This window comes from Myodes glareolus, chromosome 9 (genome assembly GCF_982192425.1).
Source record: "Myodes glareolus chromosome 9, mMyoGla1.1, whole genome shotgun sequence".
Classification (NCBI taxonomy): Eukaryota; Metazoa; Chordata; class Mammalia; order Rodentia; family Cricetidae; genus Myodes; species Myodes glareolus.
Genome location: NC_142034.1, coordinates 49882126 through 49891786, shown reverse-complemented (window position 1 = coordinate 49891786; position 9661 = coordinate 49882126). Strand labels below are relative to the sequence as shown.

General features: G+C 37.5%; 2 protein-coding genes across 2 annotated transcripts; both read right to left on the bottom strand.

The window, feature by feature from the left end:
• Nucleotides 1-359: 359 nt before the first annotated feature.
• LOC125400979 (olfactory receptor 1468-like) lies at nucleotides 360-1298 on the bottom strand. The gene has a single exon (XM_048435157.3). The coding sequence runs from the start codon at nucleotides 1296-1298 to the stop codon at nucleotides 360-362; it is 939 nt and encodes a 312-aa protein (XP_048291114.3).
• A 6449-nt stretch (nucleotides 1299-7747) lies between these two features.
• On the bottom strand, nucleotides 7748-8689 carry LOC148120900 (olfactory receptor 1468-like). The gene has a single exon (XM_087909564.1). It carries the CDS (start codon nucleotides 8684-8686, stop codon nucleotides 7748-7750), a length of 939 nt encoding a protein of 312 aa, XP_087765690.1. The 5' UTR covers nucleotides 8687-8689.
• Between the last annotated feature and the right edge of the window lie 972 nt (nucleotides 8690-9661).

The window sequence follows — 9661 nt, the reverse complement described above, 5'->3', positions numbered from 1 at the left end:
TATTGGTTAGGCTCCATCAAACAATTGATGGAAATAAATGCAACGACCCACAGCTAAACATAAGGAGAATTCAGTGAAGAATCTGTTTTCAATTAAAAAGGCATCTGAGTAATGAAAATTTGGTGCAACAGTGGCTCTTAGCTAATGCTTTTCAATCATCACACTTGCAAGGCAGTGGATGAAGTCACTGATTCACCAAGGTTTTTTTACCTAACTTTGCAAAACTCCTTTTTGCAAATGAAATTGTTATGGAGTATGGTCTTTTTGTGTGATCCAATTGTTGTAATTGTACTACAATTTGCAATATTACTATGAATATATTTACTAGATGAAATTAAGTAAAATTCCCAGTGTTGGGATTATAAAGAGTTTTTCTTCTTGCAAAGGACTCTTAGCAGGGCCTCTTTCATATCTCTGTTCCTCAGACTGTAGATGAAGGGGTTCAGCATGGGAGTCACCACTGTGTACATCATGGCTATGACAGTCTCTTTCACAATGGAGTTGTTAGTTGATGGACAGAAGTAGACACCAATAATTGTCCCATAGAACAGTGAGACCACAGACAAGTGGGAGCCACAGGTGGAGAAGACCTTGTGGATCACTCTAGCAGATGAAACCTTTAGGATGGAGCAGACAATTTTTACATAGGACACAATGATGAGTAAAAATGGGATGACAATAATGGGCCCTCCTATGATAAATATCATTAGTTCATTAATAAAAATGTCAGAGCAGGACAACTTGATCAGGGCAGATAAGTCACAAAAAAACTGGGGGATCATATTGTCCTCACAGAAAGACAATCTAGTCAAGAGTAGGGTATGCAACATGGCAAACAATATGTTAAATACCCAGGACATTGCTACCATACACACACAGAGCTTTAGGCTTATGATGCTGGTGTAATGAAGGGGGAAGCAGATAGCCACATAGCGGTCATAGGCCATGATCATAAGAAGGAAGTTTTCCATGTTTCCAAAAACTATGTAAAAGTACATTTGTGTCAGACAACCCACATAGGAGATGGATGGAACTTCAGTCTGCATGTTTTTCAATAACTTTGGCATTGTGACAGAGGCAAAACAGAAGTCAGAGAAGGATAAATTACTGAGAAAGAAGTACATGGGTGTGTGGAGATGGGAGTCCAGTAGAATTAGGATGATGATGATGAGATTCCCCATGACAGTGGAGAGGTACATGGACAGGAGCAGTGCATAGAACAGTGGCTGATGATCTGGGAGGATAGGCAGACCCCGGAGGATGAAGGAAGAGATGACAGTTTGGTTTGTCATTATCATACTTATCCAATATCCTAAGGAGAAAATATTAGGATCCTTTCAAATTAAAAAATAAACATATATTTTGAATATATTTGTACAAAAAGAAATCTGATGATTACAGTGACTATATTCTCAAACTCCAAATTGTAATCATTACAATCAACAACGATTTTCCCAACTTCTTCCTGATCTGATTCTATCTCCCATCTTTTCAACAGAGATCTATGCATTCTCTACTGAATGTCAGATGTACTAATTCTTATCTCTCATGCAGCTTGCTCAACTGTTGTTTATCCATTTGTAATTTGCTCTGTCTTATTTTGTATGTTGGTGTTATTGATAAATTTGAGAAACTATGTCCTTTTAATTTATATATAAGTTTCTAGAAAAACACACATACTCTAGTGCCTTAGATTACCATTGCAAACTCAGATGTGTATGTCTCTGTAACACACAGATGTCTGCTTTGCTATACACTAACAATCTTCTTGCCACTGAATGTATAACAGATAAGGGGCCCAAAAGTCGCAAGAGAAATTCATGTCTTCACTCTGTTGTCTTCCAAAGCATTCTTCAATCTCCCACCTCTCCAGTCTTTCATTGGATAGGAAAAGAAATTCATGTTTGTGTCAGAAATCTCTGAATTTTACCCAGTTTTCCCTTACCTTGAACTACTGTCACATATTATACAGAGTCTCCTCTCCAGCCTTCTCCTATTTATTCCATTCCTTTCTGTGTGATTAAATCAATATATCAGAATCACTTCTTTTCTTTACTGGAACACAGAAGCAGGTTCAGTTCATGTCCTTGTTTTTAATTCTCTTGACCCTGTTTTTCTCCTTCAACATGCATCATTTACACATTCTAACAGAGGAGTTCCGTCCTTTGTTGTTGGATTTATTCTGCACATTACCACTGTTGTTCTGAGGATAAGGACAAAGCTCCTATCAGGAAAACAAGCACTGTTTCATTTTCTCACCTATGCCTGTGGTATATCCCAGTATGGTCACAGCGACACTTGTATTTCTTTCTTCATCAATGCTGGGCCTAAAAGTTTTCCCTCTCAGTTGGGCTTTTGTGGTGCATGCCTTTAGTCCTAGAACTTGGGAGGCAGAGGCAGGTGGTTCTCTTTGAGTTTGAGGCCTGTCTCGTCTACAAGAGCTAGTTCCAGGACAGGCTCCAAAGCTATAGAGAAACACTGTCTCGTGAAAAAAAAAAAGGAAAAAGTCTTCCCTTTCCTATTTGAGAATTGTTCATCTACTTCACAATCACTCCCTTCTGCCTTCTCCCCCTTTATTTCGTTCATACTCCTTCATATGTAAAAGGTATTATTCATCATATACACAGTTAAATTTACCAGTGCCCTATACTAAGACTTTTATCTATGTCTCATAGAATTCTATATGTATCCAATGCACTTATTTTTTTAATCACTGCTGTAATCTACCTTCACATGAATTACAATCTACATGCATTTTAGGTCTTAAATAACTCCATTCTGTTTGGTTATTTACAAATTTTCTTAATCTCTATCTAGTGTTAGTACCTGTCATGCTATATAACTTTGTCCAGTGAAATTTTTTTGCCTGGTGATTAAACTGATATTTACTTCTTCAACTTCAATGGTAGAAAATTCTCCATTTCAATTAACAAACTTGATGAGTTAGCATTAAATTTTACACTTTATGATGAGCACCAGAGATCTAATGTGCAGTGCTAGATCTCATCATTTCTATCATTGTTCCATAATACTAATAGCTCCAAGTCATATACATATGCTTTAATCCACAAAATGTGATTTGCTGAAAAAAATAGGATGAAAAATTGTATAAATTATGAAATAGTAGGACCAAAGTTACTTTGAAATTTTCGCTTCAGTTATTCCTCAATTAACTATGCTCTCTGTGATGGTTGATTTATACATCAAATAAGCCCAATACCAATTTTGGACACATTATAGTTGGTAATAATATATTCTATAAGTGTCATTAAGGTCATCAGATTTTGCATAAAATAACTTCATAACATGATCTTCATTCAGTAAGATGAAAGAATTAGGGGAAGAGCACAATACACTACAGAAACAATTTACATTTTTGCCATAGATAGAAGTCTATAACCTCTATTCTCCAAGGCCCTAATATTCTAGATAGTTTTCAAATGTTCATCTTTTCAGTTGCTAATCTATACAGTCTGTATCCTAAGTCATATTTATGTTCACACACACACACACACACACACACACACACAGACACACACATACACACACACACACAAGACTGACCTCAAACATGCAACACCACTGACTCTTTCCTAAACACTAGGATTACAAGCATGTACTAACATTCCCAGTTTCTGCTCACCCTGGAAGTAGATAGTTTCTTTATGTTATGGAGGTATGTGTACATAGGTCATTATGCAAAGAAATCACCATCAACTGTTGCCAATGATGGGCTAAGGGAGTACATGCCTTATTTAGATGTTAATTTCACCATTATCAAATTAAACAGCACCTAGAAATACTAAAGGGTATATTTCTAACAGTTGGTATACCTGCGTATCATCTTTGACTATGTAGAAAAACTGGATTGATTAAAGGGATATCATTTTACATGAGCACCTAGATGATATTATGTCTTCCTCGATGGGCTGCTCTTAGGATCAATCACATATGTAACCACTAAAGCGCAAATTTGTGAACTTGTACAGATAAAATGGATCACCATCTTTGGTAGAACACTCTCCAGACACTGCTAAAACCCCACAGTGGAAGGTATAGTAAACCACTGAGCACTAGTGTGCTGAACTCCATCTCACAGTGCTGCTCTTGGTTTGAAATGGTGTGGTATTGAGAAAATTACATAATGAGTAATTGTAATGAAGTCATCAATATGAAAGCTGTTATATGATGACCATGAAATATTCACAATGTGATAAATTCTTGGGAGAGAGTGCAAAGAAGAATGCTACTGTACCTGGAAAACTGTCCTGCATGGCGCTTGAAATTCATGTAGACTGACAGCAAGACACTAACTTATTTTTCTGAATGGACCCAGCTCTGCTAAGGCTGAGTCAAAGTTTCAGGTTCAGGATCCTGCTCACCTTTATTTTATTTACACACACAGGGACTAGTAGCCTCTGTACTCATTACCTATCTGCCCATCCCTACTAACATCCTCCTGTGGCCAGTCATGGGCCTTAGGCATCCTGCATCCCTCAGGAGTCGAGATACTGTATAACTCATTAAAGATATTTCATTACCCAGTTCCTTCCTAGGACCAATTTACCTCAGGGATCTCTAGTAGATAGCAATTATAGCCACTGATCACTGTTTCCTACACTAATGAGAAGGTAGAATTTAAAGATTACAAACAAACGAAAGAAATAAACATAATCATGATGCAGGTTTCCTGTTTGTATGCTGTGCATATGTCCTATTACTATTTGTTAATAAAGAAGCTGCTTTGACCTGTAACAGGACACAATATGCGTAGGATAGAAAACTAAATTAAATAAAGGGAGAAAGAAGGCAGAGTCAGGCAGATGCCATATAGCTGCTGAAGGAGAAAGATACCAGAACATTACCAGGAAGCCAAAGCCTCATGCTATACATAGGTTAATAGTAATGTGTTAATTTTTAATGTAAGAGCTAGCTAGAAATATGCCTGAGCCATTGGTGAAACAGTGTTGTAATTAATATAGTTTTGTGTGATTATTTGGGTCTGGGCAGCCAAGAAACAAAAATACAGTCTCCATTTACATATGCAGTTCCATGAAAACTAAAAAAAAGTGAAAATATCCATACTCATTGATTGTTCAAGTAATGGACATGCTTCTGCTTGACTGGAGCCCACTTTTTTAGAGGGAGAATTGAAGCAGTTGACTAGAAAACCAGCCCATGTTATTTTCATTGGTAATAACATAAAGTGTCTTACACAACAAAAATTTCCACAAGAAGCTGCAGATAGTTTTAAAAGTTTTGCCAGTGATCCTTGCCTTTAGTGGAAGCTCAAACTCTCCAAACCATCCTACCGTAGTTTTTAAGTACAAGTGGAATGAAATTGCAGAAAATCACACACACTGGGGCAGCTTCCAAATATAGCATCTCAGTCCAACATGATTATCTACCTGTTAAAGAGTTTCGGGCATAGACACAATCTTCTAGGAAAATTTCAACTTCATCTGTCTACTTCCTATGTGTGCCAAGGAAAAAGGCAGGAATGGGGTATTGTTTGTTTTCTTTACTCCTTTGGTTTCCTGCCACCCAGCTACCAAATAAATCACACATGGAGGCTTATTCTTAATTATAAGTTCTATTTTATGCAATCTTATCTTAATCTAAATTATTCTCTATATTTTTTTGGCTCTGGGTTTTTTCCTTTTCTTTTCTTGCATACCATTTCTTTCCCTTTTACTGTGTCTGGCTGTGTAGCTTGGGGGCTGGCCTCTGAATTTCTCTTCCTTCCTCTCTTGTTCCTTGATCTCTGTGCTCCTCCCAAATTTCTCCTTCTATTTACTCTCCCTGCCTGCCAGTCCTACCAATTCTTTCTGTTTCTTCACTATTGGATCTTTAACTCTTTATTAGGCCATCAGGTGTTTTAGACAGGCGCAGTTACACAGCTTCACAGAGTTCAACAAATGCAACATAAACAAAGGCAACACAACTTAAAATGATATTCTACAACAATATGGCAAGTAGATGGAATATTTAATGCTTCCGTAAGCCAAAAGAAAAGCAGTCCGTGTTCCTATGCCTGTTCACTCATTTGGTATTCTTACCTATATAAACCATGATAATACCTTCTACCACCATTACCTCAACTCCTCTCTATATATGTGAGATGACATCCTAATGCCCTTTTCTATGAGTTCATCATTGATCGTGATGCCATTGATGGCATTTCTAATTCTTTCCTTCATTGTAGTCCTGAGCTTGGTAGTCATCTGATGAAGTTCTGTGCATGATTATGAAACACAAATTTTTATCTCCAGGAAATCTTGATCCTTATTGATATAATGTTATTGAGCTCCTAGAGATGAGTAACTTTTGTTTGTGAATGTGAAAATACTAAGTGAGATCTAATGATGTATCCAGTATTTTAGAGAGAGTACTGCCTGCTCTGGTCAAGAAAAACATCCACATTTTGCTTGCTAATGTAATGGTTTCAGTTACTCCAGAGGAATGATGCATATATTCTCTGTATTTTGATTAATATAAGACATGAAAGTGACTCTATGGTAGGTTTAAGTTCCCCTCAAACATTTTCAAGGATTGTGATGTTACTTATATAAGAATAATTAAATAAGTGTATTGGGTAAGAGGCGAAATTCATGCAGTGGCCGGGTAGAAACATAGTATAATAGAAACACTCTAGAATCAATTAGGATGATAGCTAAGACTCCTAGTAATAGTGGATATGGAGACCGAACCTGACATGTCCTATAATCAAACAGGATTTCTAGTGGAGTGATTGGAACACTAAACTAACTGCAAGATTTTGGTATATACTTTGCCCTGACAGCAAGATGTGCCATGGTAAAAGCTGCACAGAAAATATGGGAGTGACCAGACAATAACTGGTCCACCCTGAGACCCATGCGTGAGTGAGGGTACACCCCTGACATTTCCTGGGGGAAGAGCAACCAGAAGCTAGGTGGGCTAGAGACTCGAGATAGAACCAAACATGTCAGAAAGACGTAAATGCAGTGATCTCTATGTATCAGTTACGCTCCATAAAACAACTGGTGAAAATAGAGGCAGATACCCACAGCCAAACATTAGGCAGAATTCAGTGACAAATTTATTTTCAATGAAAAAAAGAAATCTAAAGAGTGACATCCTGATACAACAGTGGCTCTTATCTAATGCTTTTCTAGAATCACACTTGCAAGTCAGTGGATGACATCAGTAAGTCAGGAAGGTCCACTTCCTAACTGAACTACTTTCAAACTCCCTTTTACAAATGAAATTATTATGGAGTATGTTATTTTGTGGGGGTCCTATTGTAGGGATACATTTTGTAATATCGGTATCAATATATTTACTAGATGAATTCAAGTAAAAATCCCAGTCTTGGCATTATAAATATATTTTCTTCTTGTAAAGGTCTCACAGCAGCGACTCTTTTATATCTCTATTTCTTAAGCGCTAGAGGAAAGGGTTCAGCATGGGAATTATAGTGATATGAACACAGAAATTTATGAACTATTACAAAATCTTGGGAAATATTAGAGATCAGTCAAAACAGTGACTTTTAACTAAAGCTTTTAGAGCCACACATGCAAGGGAGAGAAAGGCATCACTAAGTCAACAAAGTCAGTTCCATACCTAAACCACTTTGCAAAAGTGTGTTTTGCAAACAAAAATGTATATACTTGAGTGTTGGTTCCATTGTAGGGATACATTTTATAATATCAATTTCAATATATTTATTAGGTAGATTTAAGTAAAAATTCCAGTGCTGCCATTATAGGCATATTTTCTTTTTGCAAAGGACTCTTATCAGGGCCTCTTTCATGTCTCTGTTCCTCAGGCTGTAGATGAAAGGGTTCATCATGGGAGTTACCACTGTGTACATCATGGCCATGACAGTCTCTTTCACAGTGGACTTATTAGTTGATGGACATAGATAGACACCAATAATTGTCCCATAGAACAGTGAGACCATAGACAGGTGGGAGCCACAGGTGGAGAAGACCTTGTGAATAACCCGAACAGATGAAAACTTTAGGATGGAGCAGAAAATTTGTACATAGGATACAAAAATGAGTAAGAATGGGATAACAGCATTGGGCCCTCCCAAGATAAATATCATTAGTTCATTAATAAAAATGTCAGAGCAGGCCAACTTGAGCAGGGCAGATGTTTCACAGAAGAAGTGCTGGATCATGTTGTCCTTGCAGAATGACAATCTAGCCAAGAGTAGGGTATGTACCATGGAATACAGCATGCTAATCACCCAGGACAGCATTACCGTACACACACAGAGTTTGGGGCTCATGACGCTGGTGTAATGAAGGGGGAAGCAGATGGCCACATAGTGGTCATAGGCCATGACCACAAGGAGGAAGTTTTCCATGTTTGCAAAAAAAATAAAAAAGTACATTTGTGTCAGACAACCTACATAGGAGATGGATGGAACTTGCCTCTGCATGTTTTGCAGCAAGTTGGGCATTGTGACAGAGGAAAAGCAGAAGTCAGAGAAGGACAAATTACTGAGAAAGAAGTACATGGGTGTGTGGAGATGGGAGTCCAGTAGAATGAGGATGATGATGATGAGGTTCCCCATGACAGTGGTGAGGTACATGGCCAGGAACAGGGCATAGAATAGGTACTGGTGCTCTGGGGGGATGGGCAGGCCCTGGAGTATGAAGTGAGATGTGACAGTTTGATTTTTCACTATCATTTTTGTTATCCAGTGTCCTCTTGAGAAAAAGTAGGATCCTTTATATTAAAAAATGAACATATATTTGGGGTATGTTTTATACAAAAAGAGATCTGACAATGATTATAGTGACTATATCCTCAAACTCCAAATGTCAGTAATCATTACAATCATCAATGATTTTTCCCAATTTCTTCTTAACCTGATTCTATCTCCTATCCTTTTCAAAAGAGATCTATGCATTTTCTACTGAGATCCAAGCACACTAATGCTTCTCTCTCCGGCATCCTGCTCAACTGTGGCTTATTCATTTGTAATTTGCTAGATGTTTTTATATATTTATGTTATTGAAAAATTTGAGAAACATTGTCCTCAAAATTTTATATAAGTTTCAAAAAAACCCACACATATTCCAGTGCCTTAGATTACCATCATGTCTCTGTAACAAATATATTCATGTCTTCACTCTGTTGTCTTTCCTTCCTCCTCTCCAGTCTATCATTGGACAGTAAAAGAAATTCAGGTTTGAGTCAGAAATATCTGAGTTTGATCCTTTCATTTCTCTTTACATTGAACTACTGTCATATACCATACAGTGTCTCCCCTTCATTCTGCTCCTATTTTATCCACCCCTTTCTGTGAGATTATATACGTATATCAGGATCACCTCTTGACTTTACTGGAACACAAAAGATGATACAGTTCACGTCCATGTTCTTATGTCTCTTGGTGCTTCTCTTCTCCTTCAGCATGCTTCATTTACACATTCTAACAGAGGTGTTCAATCGCTATTGTCTGATTCATTCTTCACATTACCACTGTTGCTCTGAGGATAAGAGAAGGACAAAGCTGTTATCAGGGATGCAAACACTGTTACGTATACTCACATGTGCCAGTGGCATATCCCCATATGCGTTCACAGTGACACTTGTATTTCTCTCTTCATCAATACTTGAGTTAAAACTCTTCCCCTCCTCCATTTTAGAGTTGCTCATC

Bases quoted from the DNA above. Each gene is read 5' to 3' on its own strand.
- LOC148120900 (XM_087909564.1), bottom strand. From the start codon at position 8,686: ATGATAGTGAAAAATCAAACTGTCACATCTCACTTCATACTCCAGGGC.
- LOC125400979 (XM_048435157.3), bottom strand. From the start codon at position 1,298: ATGATAATGACAAACCAAACTGTCATCTCTTCCTTCATCCTCCGGGGT.